Source organism: Phodopus roborovskii, unplaced genomic scaffold (genome assembly GCF_943737965.1).
Source record: "Phodopus roborovskii unplaced genomic scaffold, PHOROB, whole genome shotgun sequence".
In the NCBI taxonomy this organism is placed as follows: Eukaryota; Metazoa; Chordata; class Mammalia; order Rodentia; family Cricetidae; genus Phodopus; species Phodopus roborovskii.
In genome coordinates, this window is record NW_026126480.1 from 61,013,192 (window position 1) to 61,037,364 (window position 24,173).

Consider the following 24,173-nt stretch of genomic DNA (forward strand, 5'->3'; position numbering starts at 1 on the left):
TTAAAATTCTCTGGGTAATTCTATAACATACAGGTAGGACTGAAACTAAAACTATTATGTTAGAATACAGAATACACGCAGTAAAAGTCAATGGAAAGGGATGCAGAAGCAGTCTGTCTAGTGTGATCTGGTCAGGTAGGCCTTCAATGCCATACTCCAAAGCTTGAATTTAACTTGGTAAGTAGCAAATATCTACCAGGAACATTTCTAGGAAAGTGGTAGCAAATTATAAGAATGTTAATATATCTCAATATCTTTAGGGTTCTAGCCCTCTTCTTGCCACAGATTACATTTGGATGGCTATGGAAAAAAAAAAAAAAGAGAGAGATAGTAAACATTAAACATACTACAAGAGAAAAATGAACATTAAAAGATAATTTAGAGCAAGAACAAAATTCTCAAAGCACCCCTAACATAAGAAATGAAACAATATGATTTCAGATATTGGCTTTCACTCTGAGTTAGCAGCTGTGGCACACAGTGTAGTGGATGCAGAAGGCTCTGACCCCATGAGGTGGTTACAGTCCAGCAAGGAAGATCAAACAGAAACAAACACAAAAAGTCAGGCCTAGTGGTGCAGGCCTGTAGTCTCAGGTACTAATGAGGCTGAAGCAGGAACATCTTAAGTTCCAGGATATAAAACAGAAAGAGAGCTTGGGTCATACAGTTTATTTAACTGGTAATGTGTTTTTGTCTATCACAGGCAGAGCCCAGGGTTCAATCTCCCACTCTGGGAGGAAAAGGTTAAGAATAGTGGGGGAAAAGATCCCTTATGTGAAACATAGTTAAGTCCTCAATCTTTAATAATTTTCTACTATTCTTTCAAATTCCATGTCTGAAAGACGAAGATAGAAGGCAGGGCAAGAAAATATCAGTCTAAAAAGGGGAAGCCTGCCACACCAGCCTAGCACATTCATAGCACAGGAAAAGTGGTGGCAGCAGATGTGGCTAGAAGTGGTTTAGACAGCCTAGGGGCTAGGTCTGTTCCCACCAGGTTAAGACCACTTAGACATTGCTGTACTCACAAGAGTGATCCTAAATCTGATGGCAAGGAGAGCTGCATCAGGATACACTAATCATCCTAACAAAGAGAGCCAGTTTTGTGCAGGGAATGTCACTTAATGCTCAGAGCAATGTAAGAGTTTGACTCTTGTACCTATTTTAAGATAAGAACAGTAAAGTGTTAAAAAGAAATAATCAAAAAGATAGCCAGAGAGAAAGAAATGCTAAGCAGGAATAACAGGGGGGTAGATTCTAGAAAACCTGTGGTCTGGATGCATAGTGTAGCTAATGAGTAAGAAGGAAATGCAGAGATCTGGTCCTCCCTCTGATTACTTCCTGCCTGCAGAAACTGGGTAGACAGGTTAGTTGACTTCTTAAGCTCACCAGACCTCAAGCAGGCTTGTGGGGGAGGATAACTTTTGGAAACACGTTGGGTTTAAGTACCTATGAGACACTCAAAGGAGAAAGACAACAAAAAGGAAGGCAAATAAAACATCAGAGAGGAGAGCAGGCCATACTGAGAATGCTGGCAGATAAAACATGACCAGAAAGAGACAGCAAAGGTTACTAGTAAAGACAGTCAAGAAGCAAGCCAACAGTGTCTGTGACACAAAGGTCTAATGGATAATAATGGTAACCAGAGTGACAATAAGGCAAGGATACACATTGCATGGAGAGAGTCATGTGTAGCTGGACTGGATTTGGACAACAGAAGGAGTCTATAAAACAAAAAAACAAAACAAAAAAAAAAAAAAGCCTGAATGTAAATAAATATCAAGGCAGGGAAATCAAAGGTTTGTGTCAAGGTTTGTTTTGCAGAATAGTTATGGAAAGGAATGGGAACAACTCAGCCTAAAGTGACTATACAACATTCTGAAAACACAGCAGATATAAATCATCAGCTATGAATTCCCAGATCTGCAAGTGATTTTCTAATTAGTAATGTAGCTGATCCATGACTAAGTAAACTCTCAAGCGATTCCAAACTCCATTTCCACAACTTTGAAATGAGAAGAGTTGCCCCAGATATGATTGGCAGAGTACCTATGCAGATTGGTGTATGAATAAAATCCTTTAAGGAAAATAGTTGCTTTAGAACAGAACTATTAGGTAGTATAATAAATTGTGTGGCTATATTGTTAGATATTGATTGAAGCTCGGGGTTCTTTCAATTCTCAATTAAGAAAGTATCCATCACTAATTTATATAGGGAAGGGATGTAGAGCTCAGGAGTCTAAGGAAAAATCTAAGGTAGCAGAAGATTCAGATTCACTGGTACAATAATAGCAAACAGAAAGACAAGCGCTTCCTCAACTGACTAGGAGTGAGGTCACAGGCCAGCTCCAGAAAATTTGCTGTCTCTCCATTTTGGTGCACTATGACCCAGAAAAGACATTCTTAGTATTTATATTCTGCTACTGACAAAGGATCTCTCTTCTGTTTTCTCAGTAAACAGATATCTGCCCTGGGTGCAGTAAAACTTATACATAGCAGTAAGGAGGAACAGCAGCTCCCGGGTGCAGAAGGGAGTGTTGGGATAGATTTTAAAATTTCTCTGATGATAACATGGTCCTAAAATTTAGGACTACAGAATAAAAGAGTTATAGACATGTTCTTTTCATTGAGTAGATGGATTAAAAAGTGGGGGAAGAAGAAACCCCCACACTCCCTGGTTAGCAGGACAATAAAGAGGTTTAGGGCCAGGATGTAAATCAGTTACTGTTTAATTCATGTGGTTGGGTTTTTCTTGTTTTCGTTTTAATGATAAAGATACTGACCATAAAAGAAGTTGCATGTTCACTTATATTCCAGTACAAGTTCCTTATCTCATTGCCCAGTTTTATCAAATGTCCACAGAGCTGCTACATACAGTCCATGGAGCATGCTCTGGGTAACTCTACACCACAGTAACAGTCCTCAATCCAAAACTGTAACTTCTTCAACCTTAAATATTAGTTTATGTGTCTTCATGGCAGCAAGCTTCTCCAACACAGCCTTAAGAAATTGAACATTTCTTACCTTCCTTCTTGACTTACAGAAGTTAAATGGCCACAGCTAGAATACTACTTAAGAACCAAGTGAGTAAAGTCATTCAGGAGTCTACTAGATCTCACTGCTCACTAGGCTAGGGTTGAACCACAAATCATAAACAGTATTTTCTTACTGAATACTATGAGACATTGAAAATAACATGAAATTTAAGATTAGAATAGCCTGGATATTGGAACTAGCATGAATATATAAGTATGTTTGAACTTCTGCAATAAAATATACTTCTAAATTGGTGTGCATTAACTTATACTTAATAAATCCTCCAAAATGATTCTTTTTTTTTTTTTTTTTTTCTAATTACTTACCCCAAAATGATTCTAAGAATTTACAGGTCAATCTGAGAAATATACCAAAATAAAAAGGGTATTTGGAAGTGACAGTTTAGTAGAGGGTCTTAGTGAACAAAGAAGTGGGGGAAAAAATGAAAAACCACACCTTTGGGTCATTGGGTCAGGAATCTCATCACCAACCTACATATATACAAAGCAAAAATCCACAAGGAAGTGCCTCTAGGACCTCTAGGGAACCAATATTTACAGGTTTCAAGCCCCTTACACAAAAGGGTCTAGCACTTACATATGAACTATGCACATCCTCCTATAAACTCTAACACACTATTTCAGGTATTCATGTCTGAAACCTAACTTGTGAATTCACCAAGGAACATAGGCTCATCTGTCGGTGTATAGTGGGAGAATGCATAGTCCTGGTCTTCGGCCTTTGCCTGGTCCGCAGAAACCTTTGTTAGCTTGTTGAAATCCTGTTAATATATAATTTCCTTTAATATTACTTTCTATAGCAAAAGGAAAGAATATAAGCCCTATCTTTAAAGAACTCAATCTAACATAGACTGAAAAGAATGAAGACATTACTGTATTTGTAGAAAGCATCCAGAAGGATAGAGCTCAGCATACACAGGAAAACATTTCTATGTCATTACATTCAATTGGCCCCAAATTAACACTAGCTCTATGTGGTATTGATAGAATTGTAAAGCTGTGGTCAGATTTGGAGAAGACATCCACACCCCAAAAAGCAACGTATGTTTCTGACAGTTACAACAGACTACATGACAGAGCAGTAAAACCACACCCCACTTCCACGTCGGACTAGATCTGTGGCTTCATGCCATCAAGCAATATTTTGGTTTACCAAAATGTTCTCTATGGGCTTCCTAATTTCATGTGTATTCAACTTTTCTTATTATAACTGTTAAATTTTCACTCAACTACAGAAGCTTGACCTTAATAACTATCAAAGGATACAGTAACACTTTAAAACGTAATGCATGGCCCATATTGAGGGGAGGGGTTAAACGGACACAAATAATTTATGCTTATTATAATTTAACTAATCAGGAATATAATAAAAATCAGAAATAATTATTTCTTTTGAAACATAGTAATTCTGCAAATGAATTTAGACTCAGCTTCATATTTACTAAAATCCTCACAACAGAAAAAGGAATTACTCACCTATCCAAGGTTGTTAGTCAAAGGACATCAGAATTAAAACAAAACATAAGAAATAAAACATATAAATTTCAATGGCTGATAAAGAATTTAGAGAATCTCTCTAAAGAGGAAAAAGTTAAAACTGAAATTATTTAAAATTTATTCTATCAATACAATAATTATGTCAACAATCACCCAAAAAAAAAAAAAAAAATGATTCACAGAAACTTATAAAGTCACCCAGTGGCCAAATGCTTTCCTTAAAAGGAAATATTTCCCAAACCACTGTCCACAAAGGATTGCCTAGCTAATACTTTTGTGGTCTGGGTATAGAATACAAGCACTAACAGTAGAATCCTGGAAGCCTACACAAGAGCAGACTCAGCACTTCGAGAAATTCAAAACAAATTCTTCCTTCCTTTCACACCTTCTTCCTAAGCACTCATACTGCAATACATCTGACACTTGTTTTTCCCCATTAATATCTCTCTGTTAATAATGTCCCATGCTTTTCCCACCTTGTAGAGGACAGTGTCTTGGGTCCTTCTGCAAAGTTCTACCATAACCTTGACTACTATACCACATTCCCTCCTTTCTCCTCTTACTACCACTCCTCTATCAACCCAACCTCTTCAATGCTGTCTCTCTATTCACATGGCTACAATCAACATTTACTGATGTTTACTCTTGGACCCTAAGCTAGGTGCAGAGAACAGCATACTAACAAAATAGATGTGGTCCTGGGTTTTCATGTGACTGTCTCTTTATTTTTCCTTCAACAGTCCAAGCACTCTTTCTAGCATGTGAGACCTTCAATAATAAACACATCCTTAACCAACTCTTACCACTCTCTTGTCTATCATTGGAAAAGCTAACCACAGCCTGAACAGGCACAGAACATTCTCGATTCTGTGACTCCCACTTAGAATCTTTACCATTCTATTCCCCTGCTTAAGGGGTTTTGCTCCTTAAAATTCATCTACCACATTCCATAACAGCACCCTAATAGCCCCAGACCACAAAGATGACCTCCTCCACATTTTCTATCACAAGTATCTCCATTGTACTGTTTACATTGATCCAAGAGAAAAGATAGAATTTTCTAAGGTAAGCCGTCTTACTTCTAGGTCTCAAAGCACCATCTAAGTGGCAGTATGAGGCTAAGTAACTGTTGTTTGAAAAAATATAAAAAGCTATCATATCTTTGATGTACCCAGGACTATAATCTCTTACCAAATAATTCTTCCAACCAAGAAATAATGTAACCCTATAAAGCGAGGTTTTTTTTCATGTTTGTAAGTTACAAACTTAACTTTTACAAATTCAATCCTAGACTTTTGGATTTAAGAAGCTAACTATGTCAATTTATAAAGATGATTTCTGAGTATTCCCTAAGCAAGGCAATACAGCAATAACCTACACAGTCAATATTTTGTTACGTATTTTAAGTATCAAGATATGCTTTGAGGTATCCAGGAGGATGGCATAGTCACATGTAAGTAACAGTGAACCTTCAAATAAATAAAAAGGAAACAGTAACAGTAAGGAATGTCAAATACCAAAGAAAGCAGGGGACTGAGAAGTACAATTTACAGGCAGGGATATGCGCTATTTTACCAAATCACATCTCCAACTGAAACAAACAAACAAAAATCCTTCAAACTCTTGCTTAAAGTAATAAAAAAATTCTATCCATTTCACTTCTAGCTAGTTAAAAGCAGAACCTTACCAGACCAGCTAGAGCAATTATTTGGAAATGAGGATTTTATACAGAAATGTGCTACTATTTGTGACCCAGCTCGATCCAAATTTACCACTCCTGTTAGAACTGCAGGGTTCATTCTATACACAACCCAGAAGAGGCCTTTTTACTTAAGGTATTTTGAAAATTTGAGAACCCTAAATAAGCATATACCTCATACCTCTATATCCACAAAATAAATAGATAAATAATAAAAAATATAAATAAAACAATAAAGTAACTGTGAAATTGTTAGTTTTTACTGGCCATTTTAGGTCAAGTGTAATTTAAGTCTCCCATATTCATAGCACAATACAGTGGAATTTACAGGACAGAAAAAAAGTAAAATGCTCACGAGTTTGCCAGGCAGTGCATGCCTATGACCTCAACACTTGGGAGACAGATGGATATCTGAGTTGCAGGCCATCCTGGTCTACAGAGGAAGTTCCAGGACAACCAAGGATACACAGAGAAACCCTGTGGAGGGTGGGGCGACACCTCTCGAGCTCAATGTTATCGTTACTATTGCCATGATGAAACACCATGACCAAAGGCAACTTAAGAGAGAAAAGGGTCCATTTCACTCACAGTTCCACACAGCAGGTTATCATCAAAGCAGAAAGGGTAAGAAGGCAATCAGGGTAGACCATGTAGGCAAGAGCTGATGAAGAGGCCATGGAAGGACATTGCCTACTGGCTTGCTCATCATGGCTTGTCCAGCTTTCTTATAGAACCCAGATCACCAGCCCAAGGGTGGCACCATCCACAATGGGCTGGGCCCTTTTCCATCAATCACTAACAAAGAAATGCCCTATAGCCAGATCTTATGGAGGCATTTTCTCAGTTGAGGTTCCCTCCTTTCAGATAACTCTAGTTTTGTGTGACATTGACATTCACCATGTTTTAGATTTAATTATTTATAGAAAAAACTCAGGATTCCATTTCATTTCATTAGGACTGGACAAAGTCAACTATAATGTACTTTACCCTAAGCAGAACATCAGTGAAACAATAAAAAAGCTATTTTGCAGCAAGATGTGTCCTAATCCCTCTGCTAGGGCAAACTAAGCAAAGGGGTCTACCGGTTTCTTAGCTGGCCCAATTTACAATATATATCTTGGTACTACCCAGGCTGGCATCCCAAGAGAATTACTGGAATGACTGAAAAATCAATCTTTCTGAAAACTAACCTAAAAAGGGTAATGGTAATTCTAGTGCTATCAATGAAAAAACATTCCATCTTGCATAACAGCAACACAATGACCATCTGGAGGTTTCTTGATAGAAATCAAGAATCCAACAAGAAGCTGAAGAAGGTCTCTACTCTTGAAAGGATTTTATTACCTTCCTTTCTTAGGAAAACAGTGATTACAAAAGATCATGTAATATAACATCTCCATTCAAAACTTATAAACTCCCATCAACTCCGTGGAATAGGGAAAAGAAAAAGACTCAAGACAAGTAGAATTTGAAGGACTCTTCACTAGTCATTCAAAGCTGATTCTTGACCTATCTCTTACTTAAAGAAATCATAATGTGCCCAAACATATCTTAACCCTAATACTACTGAAATTTTAGTGTGGATACCCTTTGTCGTAGGGCCTGTCATATGCACTGCATGATACTAGCAGTATCCAACCTCCACCATCTAGAAGCCAGTCGTACCACTAAATTGTGGCAACCTCAATTACCATCAGATACCACCAAATGTCTCCTGGAGAAAGGCCTTGGTTTGAGACTCCTATTCTGGAGTAGAAGTTCCTGAACTTTTTGTTGAGTCCCATTTTTCTCTCCATATCAGCAAATACTCCCTTAGAGGTCAGGGCATACAATTAACATATAAGTGCCAAGAATCCCATCCCATCCTCACTCCAGATAGACACTCAAAAGTTTTGCAGTCATCTAGCCATTCTCATGTATTTAAAAGGGAAAAAAACAAGAAAAAAAGAAAAAAAAGAGAAGGCACTATGCTTTATTTTGCTAGAAATCTCAAACTTCAAAAGAAGAAAAGTATTAAAAATATCCACACCCTGTGATCATAAAACCAGTTACAGAATCTTAAAGAAAAAAGAGAGGGAGGGAAGAAGGGAGGGAAGGAGGGAGGGAGGAGAAGGAAGAAATAAGGTAGATCCACTAATTTAGCACACTTGCTTGGATATTGGATGTATAAATAGAAAGATAGATGATAGGTAGGTAGGTAGGTAGGTAGATAGATAGACAGACAGACAGACAAAGACCCTCATCAGATTCTCTATCACTTGTAACATTCAAGCTAGTTGTATATAGAACAAAACAGCAGTCTACCAGGTGCGAAAAACAAAAAAACAAAAAAAACTCATATGGAAAGGTTTACTTAAGATGCAGGCATTGCCGGTGGTTCAGAGTTGAGCTCTGAAGCCAGATTTCTAGGACCCAAATACTAACCCTGCAACCTACCAACTACACATCCCTTATTATCTTGGTTTAAGTGCAAGGAGGATATCATGACCCCTTCCTCAAGAAGGGGAGAACTAAACTAAGACATTGGAATAAACCGCTGCATACTCATGAGGGTACTCAGACAACCTGGATTTATGATCAATAATGCGCAATGAAAATCTCTCTAACTATAACATAGTCACTCTATAAAACTGTTGTCTTAGAAAAAGGACTGTTATGATGTGGCCTTTAACTGTTCAATAAAGTTTAAACAAAACAGTCCATAGCATAGTAGATGGTTCTAGATCATGAATCACTGTCAACAAATAATTATTACAACTGAATACAATATCCTAACATTGTTGACAGTGTTTCTTCCAAAATCACAAGCAAATAAAAACAATTGTATTTCCTCTTATTAACATTATCTTAAACCTTAACTTTCTGAAATGACATCATACAATACAGAATTAAAAGATTAAAAGATAACTTAGGGGTTGTAGTTCCTCTTATTTAACATTATCTTAAACCTTAACTTTCTGAAATGGCATCATACAGTACATAATTAAAAGATAACTTAGGGGCTGGAGAGATGGCTCAGTAATTAAGAGCACTATTCCAGAGGACCCAGATATCATTGGAGGTTTCTCGTCCCGCCTGTCAGTTCCCAAATAACCACTCTAAGGCTTATTATTAATTGTAATTGTTTGATCAATGGCTCAGGTATATTACTGACTAGCTCTAACAATTAAATTAACCCATTTCTATTATTGTATGTTTTACCATGAGGTTCATTGCTTGTTACCAAACATCTTGCTTCCCTTCCCTGGCGGCTACATGGCATCTCCACAATCCGCCTTATTTTATCTGTAACTGTTTGGATTTTCCACATAGCTATAATCTGCGTGGCCACTGGCCAAAACAACTTTATTTACCAACCAATAAAACAACACATATTCACAACATACAGAAGGACATCCTACATCACCCAGATAACAATTCCTAGGACCCACGTGGTAGCTCAAAACCATCTGGAACTCCATTTCTAAGGAATATGACATCCTCACCACCTCTGTTGTGTACTTCATGCACATGGTACATAGACATATGCAGGCAAAACACTCACATAAAATAAGTTTTAAAACAAAAAAATTAATGACAGAAGATAATCAACCAATTCTATCCTCTCTATCATTTTCTTTGTAGTAATAAGAGCTGGATCCAAGCCTTGCCCATTAGGTAAGCAAGTATTATGTCCAAACCTACTTTTTTAACTACCAGTCACCAGACTCAGACTTTTGACAGAACTAGGATATTCTAACCTCTCATTGGCCATCTGAGTCCTTTTTTGCTCATCTAACAGCTCAGAAACAAGAAAATATGGGTACTTGATATTCATTCTGAGAGGTGCTGTGGAATATACACAAAAAGTAAAAAGTTTAGCCATTCTCTTAGCTATTCCATTATACACTACTCATTTGTTTCCTTTGCTGGGTTTCAAGAATTAAGTGCCAGGGGCATAGCAATAAATATTATAATGTTAATGAAAGAAGTTGATTTCTACTAAGTTTGTGAATCCTAAAGCCAATATTAAACACTTCTCTATTATTTTATTTACCATTAATCAATTTTTTTTAAAATGATAAATTCACTCTTAACCAAGTTAAATAGGCCAAACCTTTCCTGAGTAAAGATCCCTGATGGAACAAGCACAAAAGCTCCAAGGATCTGAGCTGTCCAGCTCCCTGTCAGCCACATCCTTCCCCGGGAACCACGTGCCATGAGATAAACCTCAGCTAGAGACATCTACACTGACTTCAGAAGTAATTGCAAGAGCTATATACAACCAATAATAAACTCCTATATATTCCCTTTCACATTTATCCTAGGAAGAAATTATTACAAATCACATTGTAATTCATACAATTTTGAAATCTAAACAGTAACACCAAAACAAAAAAATATATATAAAACCTAGCCACTTTAAATCAGCTCTTGTACATTTTAGTTTGCAGACTTAACAATAGCTGCTCTAAATTAGCATGAACATTACTTTAGCCTGAACACTGATCCTAAGAGAATTAAAACACTCTGAACCATTTACTTATTAACTATGGAACTTTGTTACCTAATGTTTGTATTTTAGTTTACTCATGGACAAGATGGTGATAATTTTGTCACTGATGAGGCTTGAACGAGAGATGGGGGGAAAATCTTGCAAAAAATGAAGTACTATATAAACAAACATTTCTTGAATTAGTAGGCAAATATGAATTTAAAAATCTAAAAGAAAATTTTATGAGAAACTTTCCAAGCTGAGGGTAGCTGTCACAGAGTACTTGCCTAAACCAAAAGTGGCTGGCGGATCCTATTGCAGTTATTTAAACACTCTATACATCTCTGACTTGTCACATGTTGTAAAGCCAAAATTATAATACTAATGCTGTAACTGCATAAGGTTGCCAGGAAAAGAACTAAAGATCACCTGCACAATAAACTATGGAAACTTGCTTACTATTAGAATTGTTATTCTTTCAACAACACTATGCCACCTCCAAACACTATCATCATCTCCAAAGTTCCCCAGGCCTCTAAAAGAACTACAAGACTTGATAGAAAGTTAGCTAAACACAGCACAGTATATTCAATATCAATACATTTCCAGCCACATGTACAAGGAGTTGTTACTAGCAGAACTCTTCAAATATATACTGATTAGTATGAATAGTGTCTAAAGTGAATTTTAAATTCAGTTAGAAATGATTCCTATTTTCAACTTTACAACACTGAACATACCAAAATATATTCTACTGAAAATACAACTGTTCCTATTCCTGCACCCCAAGTTCAGCTGTTTTCACTTCCTCTTTGTACATGTCATTTTCCTACAAACTTCACTAGTAAGTTCAGCACTGGTTGTCTATCCTGCAACTCAAATATACCGTGAAAAAATACTATCGCACACAGGCTTGTCTACTATTCAAATCCAAGTGTTCTCTCCTTTACCAACTACCCCATGAGCACCAGCACACTCTCAGTATCAGGTGTGCTGCAGAAAGCAATACTAAAAGTGGAGCTTACATGGTAGCTAGGAAGGGGAAACTGGCAATAAACAAGTGTGTGCCTAGAACAGCCTGTTTGTGTGGCATGGTTCAGGAATGAGGGAGCAGCCAGTTTGATTAAACACTTTGCTAAAAGTGGATCTTAGCTTTAGATTTCAATTTGCTGATCCCAGACTCCCAGGCAGGGCACTGACACTGAAGGGTGGAGGGAAGGGGGAACAGTTGAACTTCAGGCACAAGCACACAGATCAAATCTCTCACTAAAGATGACAGTGTAAGACTCATGGGCTGCCACCTGCACGCACTATCTTACTTCTCTTGTTGCAGAAAGCCAAGAACACCACAGAAACAAACATATTACTTATTTGAAAATGGTCTGGCCAATAATGAGAACTCTAGGAGGGAAGTTAAGAAAGTTTCTATTTCCCCTTCAGCCACCAGCTCTCCTATATGACCTCAGGCCTATTCACTGACCTTTATGAACTCTGGTATCCCCACCCATGCGCTGATCCTTCCTGACTGTCACACTAGGCTAGTCTCTTAAGCCCTTAAGCTTTAGTGTCATCTGTTAAAGGAGGCCAGAGGAATGACACTGCTTGGCAAACTGTAGGGCACATTACTGACAGAAGCTACTTAAATAAAGAGATCCAAGCTTGCTACCTGCTTTATGGGAACATCAGGAAGACTGGGGCAACACGTAAAATGCCTTAAGCTCTCTGCAAAGAAAGGTGTCACACAGTACTAGTGTTTTTAATTTCCAACAGCACTGTTCTTTCCAGTTATATTTACAGGCCTTCCTCAGACTTGCAACTAAAAGAACCTACAGACCTTCAGAAGTAGAATATGGAGTTGAAAAATAAGAAGAAAACAAGGTGTGGAGGCTCCCACCTATAACCTCAGCATTCAGAAGCCTGAGACTGGGGGATTAAGAATTCAAGTACGATCTAGGCAACAGTGAGACCCTGTCTGAAAAGAAACAAGCAGCAGAGTCAAAGAATCATTGCCAGTTTCCCTCCCATCATCTAACTTGCCTAGGTGACCACGGTTAAAAGGGAGGGCCCTGCAGAATTCGGGACGCCTTAGAGCCAGCCAAAACTTCTGGTGGGATAGTTGTACATTGTGTGAAAAAGTATTGCTGTGATTGGTGTAATAAAAAATTGAACAGCCAATAGCTAGGCAGGAGGGACCTCAGAGCAGAGAGAGAACTCTGGGAAGAAGGGAAGCAAAGAGCAAACAGGATATGCAGGAGGAGAGGTAACAGCCATGTGCCATGTGGCAGAACTTACATTAATACAAAGGAGTTAATTTAAGTCGTAAGAGTTAGTTAGGAATAAGCCTTAGCTATAGGCCAAGCTTTCATAAATTAATAAAAAGCCTCCATGTCATTATTTGGGAGCTGGCAGGACAGAGAAAGACTAGTTACAAATGCTGGATGGAAAGAAGTTATGCCTTTGTTCTGAGATGCAGATTCCCCTACACAACACAAATACTTGTATATTTATGAGCAAAAATTGTCGCCCAAAGATCACAAGATAACCCATCTCCTAGAACAGAGTACCTAAAAGGTGTCCTGGAGCTGTACCACTCTGTTTCTTTGACAAACCAGCTAAGAAAATCTATACTATGTCCATCTATCTGTCCTCCTGGATGGAATACAGGTTACACACTACAGCTCTCTGAAGATAAGTATTGGCTCTATGATATAGAAATAGCAAGAGCCTGGCATCAGTGCTATGGGTCAATTCCAATGAAAACAGAGGGGCTATATAGATTTGTGGTGATGAAAGCCAGCTAAATCCCTCTTTATAGACATAAAGCAACTCCCACTGACAGCTGTTACTAAGTCAAAGTCAAAATAGCTCTACCTTTCATTTGACTAAAACTTCTAAGGCCTTCCCCCTTAGTCTAATAATTTCATAATCTGTCTTCAGTGTACAGACTTCGAACAAGTCCTAAACCTTACAAGCTGTCATCATCAGTGTAAATCAGTGTCCATGCCTAAATGTGCTGTCTCCTGCTTCTTTCCAATAGACCTGTTTACAAAAATGTAATCTTGGCCTGTATTAGACTACTAGCAGGTCTCCATTACCAGAATGGAATAGAATTTCTTTTTTCCCCATTTTTTAAAAAAAAATTTCAATCGTATGTGTGTGTGCATGTGTGTGCACATATAAGTAAGTGCAGATAACCAGAGGCTAGAAGATGGGGTCATATCCCCTGGAGCTGGAGTTATAGGTAGTTGTGAGCTGCTTGATGTGGGTGTTTGGCAAAGAACTCCAGTTCACTGCAAGAACAGTAAGCACTCTTAACCACTGTGCCATCTCTCCAGCACTATTATTATTATTATTATTATTATTATTATTATTAGAGTCAGTGTCCCACTATGTAGCTCAGTCTGTCCTGAAATTCACTACCTGAAACTGATGAAAATTTGTGTGCCTCTGCCTCTAGACTTTTTTAAAAGATGGTATGAAGAATGATAAAGAAAAGTACCTTTTGGAAATCACATTATCTTTTTCCCTCTCTAGCCAGGAAAAAACATTATTATACCAAAGTCAGAACCCAGGCTACCAACTATGAAAGGCAATAAAAGTTTCCCATTAAAAGCAAATACAAAAGAACAAATGTTTAACATATAATTACCAACTCCCTTTAGGTGTTCTGTAGGACAAAGAAAAAAGTAAACTTCTAGGAAAAGTAAATGAAAAATGTAGCAAATGAGCCTTCCTTCACTTAGACTGAAGAAGCATCTAAGATGCAGTTCATTCTTGTCTAGCTCATTATTCCAACACAGCTCAGAGCTACACTGCCTAAATGCAAACAAATTTGCCAATCAAAATGGTAAGTAAAATAAACAATAGGAAGCAGAGATTGAGGGGCAGTGAGTAAGAAATATGCCTTTGAAGGTTACAAAGAAATTCAACAGGAAAAGCAAAACATCTGCCTTCATTTAAAAGTTCGAGTTGTGTGTGATTTCCTGCATCTAAGAATCTCTTTCTGAACAACAAAGAGGCCACAAAACATCACATTTTCCTCTCCCAGCTTCCCCCTTCAAAAACCCCAAGGTGATGATTAACAAACAGTCCCCTTGTCTTCAGACAGTCTAAGAAGCCACAGGAAAAGATAAATTAAACAGAAGAACCCTCCATAAATAAACAAGAAACAGGCTGCCTGGGGAGAAGACAAAACTTCCTTACAAGAAACATCAAGTAGCTCTCCTTGCTGACAAGTGGGAGACCAGGGTAAAGCTACCCTGGACCTCTCACCAACTAAGGCAGCCTGCAGGACAGAGAGCCCATCCTGAATAGTTTCAGCCTTGAACTCCACACAGCTGCAGAGACTCCTCAAGGGGTTCTGGGTGGAAGTAAAAAGTTCAGGGGCTCAAGGGCAAAATCAAAGACTATTCTAGCAGCCAGGAAAGTCTCTATTCCAGCAAGGAGCTTGGGCCTGAATCTCTAACTTGTGGCCAATTCATTTCCTAACAGGGCAGCCTCCCAGACAATCATTCCAACCTACTGCCTATTACTATATCACCATGTGCAGATCTGACCCTGCTTAATCACCCTTTGATTGGACATAATCCTTTTCTTAGGATCTTTATAAGAATTAAAGAATTTTGGCAGAATGCCCAGATCTTTGGTAAGCATATGCCAGATATATAATAAATGTTCACTTCCAATGGAAGGAAACTCTCAATTCTACCTCCACAATTACTTGAGGTGAAGAAAAACAAAACAAAACAAACAAACAAACAAAAAAATCTATGGATTACTTTCCTAATGGTGCCTCAAAACCAAGAAAATCTAACATAAAAAAGGGAAAAAAAAAAGGAGAAATCCACAGGATTCAGAAAATAGCCCCCTTAACACACAAACACACCCTCACTGGTTAAATTTCACCTTCTGGAACCTCTTACTGAGCAAAATCAGTTTACAGGTTCTGGCCTAAGAAGTTGCCACCTGGTATTAATGGCCACAATGCTAGATCCTCTGGCAATTTGGGGAAAATAATTTTAAATTTACATACATTTAGATTTACCACACTGATAAATTTGGTCCCCACCCCAAAACATCCAAATCAAAGAGAAAACACAACCAAAAACACTATCAGTGATCTTAAAACAAGAACAAACATGAGCTCCTATTCTCTTCCTTTCTCCTGGAGTTTATGCACAGCATCAAAATTTTACTTGCATACCTCTTTAAAATCTCCCAGTCTGGTAATATCCACCCTTGTTCATTCTAGATTATTTTGTAATGGGTGTAAAACAGAAGAAAGTTCTGTAAGCAAAATTTTCGTTGGCTTACTATTTATTTTCAAATAAAATACCTCACTTTTGATAATGCTTTGCTTTTACACATATGTAAGAGTTTAACCATACTCATTTCAGAAAAGCCACAATTTAAAAATTTTATTTTATCTACATACTCAGACACCTGCTTCTCCAAGCATTTTTTCCAATCAAAACAAATATAAGATGTAAGAAACTGGTAATACCCCCCACAAAGTTATCTTGAGAAATCTGCTCTGAGCAGAACTTTAAATAAATTAACTTCTACTGCTAGCACTGTCCCCCAAATAAATTGACTGCATCCTAGAATCAAGTGCACTCAAGACTGGAATGTCAAGCCAGTCATATATTACTTCAACCTCACTAAATCTCTCCTTATTCTCCAAATCCTAGGCTGCTTTCTAAAATAGTTCACTAAAAGGCACCAACCTAATTAACAACTGCTTCCTCTGCAACAGTGGCCTTGATTTCACTTATTTACACATTAACTGCAGCCTCCTTTTGGCCAAGCCAGTCTATTCTCTGTACCATGCCGAGCCTTTTATCTGCCCTGGACAGCATTTTCTCCAGCAGATGAAGTAGATGCCGATTGATTTGCTGTCGAGCATGGTAAATTAATAGCAACAAATTGCTGAGGGCCCGTCTCGCTGCTCCACCATGCTTCGGCAGTTTTGCTTTATTTGCTCCATGATGGGCAGCAGTCGGCCTCTTCAAGTCAATTTCTCCTTAACAACCTGCAATACTTTTCAATGGTGAAAATAGAGCTGTTCCTTGTAAGTCAGAAATCAATATCCTATTGCCCTTAGAAAATGCTAAACAAGCAGTATTGGCAATCCACTTGGTACTAGAGGGTATCAGATATAATGCAAATCCATACTGCTTCCCTCCTTGTAGTTATTACAGTTTGCTAAAAGGTTCCTAATGTCATTTATCATCATTTACCATTGACCAAAGAGGCTATGATTATGATATCCTATCAGTTGGCAAGGCCTTTCATTTCTATTCAATTAATATTTTAGCAGCACTCAAATAGTTGTGGCCCAAGTCCTGTAATGACATTTGCATGGCTTGAAAAGAAATAAGAATTGTGTTGCTTTAAGAGGGAAAAAAATTACATGCAAGAATATGCACACATGACACTTTTCATATAATTGTGCAAGTTTCACTTTTAGATTTTAGGTATCAGATTCCAAAGGTTTTCTGATTTTTAAAATTCAAGTACTAAGCAAATAAATTTTAAAAGAGATCTTCAAATTATAAAACACTGAAGACATTGTGATTCTTATTCCCCCACCCCCTTTCACATCACAGCACGCTCACCTATTTCATTTCCACAGGCTGAATTTACACATCGATGGGTCCTAATCTACATCCAATAGCCACATTTCAGAGTGGCAACAGACAGAATCTGATTCCATTAGAAAGGAATTCTTCAGTTATAGCATTGCAGGCAAATGATTCAAACAAGCAGCATCTAATAGTGATATCAAATGCATCTGCCCAGGGTTACTGACCCAACCAAAGCCATACTACATAAAGAAGGAGCAGAAGAAAGCAACAAGAACCCTAGTCCAACTATCCAATCTAAAGCAAAGCAAAAAAAAAAAAAAAAAAAAAAAAAAAAAACAAAAACCTGCAGACAAGGAAATTCTCAAAGAATCAACCTTCTTTCATTTTTAAAAAAAACCCATTTTGAAGCCATTTCTAACCAGGTCCTAATTATCAAACCCATTTTCACACTAAAACTGAAGACAATGGAAAAGTATTAATTCCCCCTGTGGCCTGCAACACTCGAACTTTTCTGGGTGTTTTTCCCAGTTTCATCTGTTCAGCTGTATCAATTCTTCTTAAAGATTACCAAAAATTACATTCATATTTTATGCTCCAATTCCATGTCATGCCACTGAGTTCCCCTTAAAAAAAAATTCTACTAATTTTACCAGACTAATGCTATTTACTCAGTTACCAAAATTTAAATTAATTATGTTCTCAAACATAATTGTTAAAAATTGGCAACATTAAGCAGGCTTAATTAAGATTAAATCCAATTTACTAAATGTACTTTAATTGGTACTAATTACATTAGCTTTCATTTCAGAATGACAAATTCCCCATAGGTTTCATTTTATGGTTCTCCATCAGAATCAACCCAGGGCAACTGATGATGAACATCACCAAACAGGAGGAGGAGAATGGGGACCCTCCCTTTTTACCATTGCTTCATATAAGCATCCTTTTATCCACTTGCTAAGTCACAGATTCGTGGCTCCTTCAAAATCTTAATTTTTCTGTCCCAGTGAGAAATTTCCCTAAAAAGAATCTCTGTGCCTAGCTGTAGCCAAAATGAATAGGAACACAGGAATATTAACAAAAAAAAAAAAAAAAAAAAAAAAAAAAGGATTCACAAAGGTTTCAAATATCAGGGCCACCAATTACTAAGGTACTTCTGAGGTCTCCTGGGACTCCTACTCTTGAACCCTTGAGACACAAATCTAATAAGTGAATAAGCCTAAACCGATCTTGAGAAATAGGCCCAATTATGCCTCAGGGCAACTTCCTTGCATTATTGCTGCTTTCCATTACAAGGGTATCCAGCGGGTGCATCTGGAAGAGAAGCTAAGAGAAACTAAGGCTGTCTGCCTAGGAAAACAAATAAAGACAGATATGCCTCTGTGCTTAAGGGGGGAAAAAGAAAGAAAATATAATAAGTAGGTGGTTTGCAGGGCTGTCTGTATTTCATAATGTGATAAACTGCCCTGGGGATTCTTGATATGATTGAATTCAAAAGCAAGAAGGGGAAAAGGCAAAGTGTACTTCTTCTCAATTTTAAATGGATGGCACTTGAGGCCAGCTGGACAGGAAGATGGCAAAATTTATAGTCATATAAAATGTATAAAATTAAGGGATCTCACATATACTACCAACACTAAAATAAGAAACACGTATAGCTATAGCTACAAGGGGTATAGATAGCACATTAATATCCAGAAGCTAAGTGGTCAGGGTAAGGCAAAGAACAGAAAGGAAGAAATAGAGGGGCATTAATCTACTCCATTCTTTAAAGAAAAACTAATTTGGGGAGAGTTCATAAAAACCAAGAAATAAAAAGATATCCAAACTATGAAAGCAGATAATTGTATTCCTGTGAGACAGAGTTAAAGGGAATCCACCCATAAACTGGATACATTTTGCTTAGGCAGTATTTGTATTACTAACCTAAACAGAAATGGCAAAGATCCTAAAATAAAAATTTAAATGTGACATTCAAACTACAACACGTATATATAATATGCTAACATAAGCATAACCAAATAGCATACACAGTAAGACAAAACTTGAAATACAGTCTTCAATGTAAATAATGTGCATTTTTTTTTTTTTTTTGCAACTTTATTTTTCCAAATACTGTCTGACTACCCTTACTGTGTAAGAGTTGTCTTTTAAGGAACTACTAATATAGGTACCATCTGGCCATGTGGTAAACAACTGTCAAAAAGAATTCCTACAGCTGATGACAGGTGGTCATCTCGTTCTTTTTAATCTCAGAAGGTACATACAACAACCTGACCACAAACAAATAAATAAGACATGAAAAGCAAAGAGTTGTCTATCACCTCTTTCTCAGCAGGTAAATATACATGTATATATTCTAAATGGTTGACAAGTACCAAAGTCCTGCATGTCCTGCATGAGATGACTTCAGAGAAATGCTTCCTGAAGGAATTACCATTGCCAAGCAGTATTTTATATACCTATACACAGATCATTTCATTAAGTCTCTTAAAACACACACACACACACACACACACACACACACACACACACACACACACACAACAAAAGCCTGTAGTAGCTGTAGTAGTCATATAAACCTATCAGTGCTTTCTTCCCCTGCAATCCCAAACTAATTACTAGATTTCAAGACCCAGGGTTAAACATTAATCACATTCTCCTATCAGGTTCATTTACTCTGTACAAATTTTGGAAGTCAAAGCTAGAGTTCCTGGTGAGACCCAACTAAGTAGCCTCTGGGGACGAGTACAAGGATTTTACATCAATTTCTTTTATAGCTCTGTAGATTTCATTTTGATCCTCCCAGCTCACTCATTCTCTATTCTTTCATAGTGAACCAATGAAGGTGTCACAGAATTTATAATTTCATTAATATTTTCCAAGGAAAGTTCATTTGTAAGACAGATTTTTGATGCCTGAAATATGTAAGGCAACTCTTTAAAAAAAGAAAATATACATTTTTAATTTCTCATATGGCTTTTAAAAGTATAGCAAAGTTTAATATGTAATTTGGTTTAAGAATAACATTGTAAATAATTAAAAGTTAGGAAACTATTGAACATGAAGAACCACATGCAAAAAAACTGACCTTCATTCCTGGTCTTTTAAAATATAGGTATAAATGACAAATTCTACTTTCAGAATTGTCTACTTTGTAAAATAGGAAAATCACAAAATAGAGAATTTTCTTTTCAAAGTATATGAATATTACTGACTCTTAAAATGATTATAAAGAAATAACTTACCTGCTTGTGCATTTCTATGTTCAACCCATAGGACATTTCATAATACTGTCAAAGAAGGAAAAGCAATTAAATCTGTACCTTTCAAATAATCTCTCCAGTTTGTTCAAAATGACCAAGTACACCGAAAACAAAGCAACCAACACAAAGGCCTTACCTTAACCAAAACATCCACAATGCCTGGGTCAATAAGTTAAAAGGATGCCCAAGTACTATCTTTAAAAGACTAGAAACCACTTTAAGACACACCCCAAGAGAAAAACTTAGAAAACCAAGAAAATTAATGTTAAAACTCAGCATTCTTAACATTTTCAATTGTCTTTCCAGCATTATAAACAAATGAACTGAAAAATTCTGATGAAAACTTGGTTTTGTATGACTCTTAATTCCCAAGCACAGTAAAAATATCTCCCACAAATGCTGATTGATGATTTGAAAGAACTGCTGAAAAAGGTGATGTTACCTGAGAGTTCAGGTATTAGTTTTAGTGTACTACTCACACATGCAAAGCAGAAGAGCTTGAGAGAAAATTAATGACTAACTCTGCAAGTTCTTTTAACACAAAATATACTTCTGAATCATAAAAATGCTTCATAATACTTCTGTAAACATAGATTTGATTTGTCTGAATGGGAGTATAACTACAGCACAGAAAATCTGGCAGCTCAAATCAACACTCCTAGGAACCAAAATAACACTATTGAAATTGAAAGCATACACACAAAACTATAAACAGAGTAGCATGATAAATGGCAAAATTTCTGAAAAGGGGTCTGTTGTCTTTTCCTACCCAGATCATTAATTAAAAGGCATAAAACACATTTAATTTTAAGAGTATATAGAAAAACTGTCTGTTTACAATTGGAGAAAGAGCAATAAAACAACAAAGAAAACCACTAACAAAAACATTTTGCTTGTGACTAAACAAAACATTAGTGTTTTTCCCCAATTTTTTCAATCCGTAAAAACAAAGCAAAGAAAATTATACCCCATGCAACTGAACTTTTTGAAAATTTAAATCAAAGCTGGTTGTCAAAGCCAAGTTATAACAACCTAGAATTACAGGTTGCTAATGGACACATACCCACAACCTCAACACTCCTGGCAGGGCCACTGAGATGTATCCTGCAGCCTCCAGCAATTTAAAATGTATTCTTGCTTTCAGTATCCCAGGCTAATGAGCACTTTGAATCTGTGACACAGTTTTCTTACCATGACATAATGCCGTTGCATCTCTGTCTTCTCACTGGCGAGTTTCTCACATTCCAGCTTCAGACTATTCAAGACATAAAATCATCTAAGTACAGTGCAGAACTTAACTTACACCCTTCCACTCCAAATCCATATCCCTTCCTCTAAATCATCACCTCCTATTGTCAAACCAATGATATTAAACAGCACTTTACTAATGAAAGGCAAGAGAGAAAAATGAGCACGACAAGAACCAGCCTGGTCTTGCCTTTTCAATAAGGATAAACTGTGGGGGTTGGGAAAGACAGGGCTTTATGTTTGAAGGAAATAAACCCTCTAGCCAATTTATTTCTGCAACTTCATCCAGAACTGAATATTCTTCACTAAATTCACTTACTAAAACAAGAAAATAAACATCGACAATAACTATACATAAAAGCAAAACTAAGTCCATAAAAATGCCACAGGGATGGTTTTTACCTTTATGAGATTAATGAAAATCAAAATCAAAAGTCTTATGAATAATGTCTTTTTTTTTCCCTCCAAAAGATACAGATAAGTTGAATACCATGGGGGTGAAGGGTGTTGATCTGGACCAGCAGCTTGTTTGCATTCTTGCATATATGCAGTATGAGTTCTGCATCATTAAGGATCCAATGAAACAAACATATTCCACAAGGACTCCAAGTCTTGGAGCCTTGAAGAGGAAAGCATGTTTGCTTGTTTGGTTTTTTTGTTTTGTTTTGTTTTTTGTTTTTTTATAAAAGTAATGAAATGGTTCACTGCTTACTTCCCAGGGCTCTCAAGCTATGCCAAGGAATGGCAGAAGGAAGAGATCAAGCACAAGAGTAATAAAGAACCAAGAAGTCAAAAGGCCCCAGAATCTTCCCAACCTTCCATTCTCCTGACCCAATAAATCAATATCGAAAGTTTGGCCTCAGCGTTTTCCAAGTCCCCTCCATTTCGATTGTTCTGCTTCCTTTTCTGTTTACAAGAGATGAAAATGCTTAATTTCTTTACACCTGCCTGAAGGGAAAAGAGGCCCTGACTTGCCTTTTCTGCCCACAGGGAAAAAAAAGGTAACACCTTTGTGGTGTTGGGGGGGGGGGGAGCAAAGGGGGTGGTGTTTGTGTGTTGGGGGGGTAGACAAGAGCTAAGCAAATAGGAGGATCAGCTAAAGTCAACATCGTTACCTGTGGTACTGAGCCTGTAAAAACTGAAACTCTTCCTTAATCCGATCACAGGATTCGGAAATTGTAAATTTGAAGGGTTGAGCAGGCTGATGCGGTGCCTAAAGAACAACAATAAAATATTTAATTAGCCCACATCGCAGGGGGGGCAGCCCGCGGTGGTGATGGGGGGGGGGGTCGCTCCGCTCCCGCCTCTCACTCCCCCGCAGGGGTCCGGGTGCCTCCAGGCGGCCTCCCTCAGCTCCCTAGACTCGCTCCTCAGCCTCTCCCCCCCCACCACCACCCTCACCTCACCGTCCCCACCAAGCTCCGAACCCCCGGCCCCGCGCGCCCATCCCTCCCTACCCGGAATCGAAAGTGGCCCGTCGGGGGCAGCCGCGCCATGGCGTCGGGCAGCCGTCAGCTAGCTGAGCGAGTCCGGCCTGCGGCCGCCCGCGTCCTCCACCCCGCAGACTCGCGCCGCCCGGCTCGCCCCTCGGGAGAGCGACGCGAGCGGAGAGCGGCGGCGCGCGCTTCCCGGGGCTTCGGAGACAACAATAAGAAAATGGCTACAAGTCGGTCGCCTCCCGCACCCTCGGAGCGGCCGGCCGCGGACAGGGCGGCGGGCGCGGCGCCACTCACCGGGTGGCGCGTCTGCGGGTACATCTTGCTCAGGTCGCGAATCATTCACGCCGCTTTAGTTGGCTGCGCCGAGCAGAGGCGCGCGGCTCATCCGCTTCGAGGGCCCCGCGGCGGCGTCCCGGGCCTGCGGGTCTCGCGTGACGCGGGCGGCAGGCAGGCGCGGCGGCTGGGCGCGGGCGGCCGGCTCCGCATTCCCCGCGGGCGTCACTGAGGGCGGCGGGCACCGTCCGTCCTGCGCCCGCCGAGCCCCGCGCCCGCCGAGCGCCGCCCGCCCGCTCGCTCGCTCGCGCCCCACTCCAAACTTTTTTTTATTTGTCTTTTAATTGGCTGCTATTCCTCGGAATGAATGGTCGCTTCTTCCCTGGGAGCGAGCGCAAACTCCTTTGGTTCGGAAGAGGTCTCGCGGCGCTTGGGGGTTCTCTGGAGATTTTTCACTTCACAGCAACGATCTTTTAAAAGGCACCTTTTAGCTTCTTTTTACCACATTTCATTTCCTTTTCTTCCTTCCTGTTTTTTTAGCCCCAAATTGAAGGGGATTATAAAAATAAAAGAGCGAAACGCTTGCGGCTTTTTAAAATTCTCTCTCAAACTCTGCGAACACCACCTCAAAATAATA

The 24,173-nt window shown here is 38.5% G+C and overlaps 1 protein-coding gene across 1 annotated transcript in view; it reads right to left on the minus strand.

Moving 5' to 3' along the window:
* Positions 1 to 23,335, minus strand: part of Tle4 (TLE family member 4, transcriptional corepressor) — a 128,116-nt gene extending 104,781 nt beyond the window's left edge. Inside the window, 4 exon segments of the mRNA XM_051194022.1 lie at positions 20,559 to 20,603; positions 21,768 to 21,831; positions 22,940 to 23,037; positions 23,282 to 23,335. Coding sequence (XP_051049979.1) covers positions 20,559 to 20,603; positions 21,768 to 21,831; positions 22,940 to 23,037; positions 23,282 to 23,320 — 246 coding nt within the window. The 5' untranslated portion in view covers positions 23,321 to 23,335.
* Between the last annotated feature and the right edge of the window lie 838 nt (positions 23,336 to 24,173).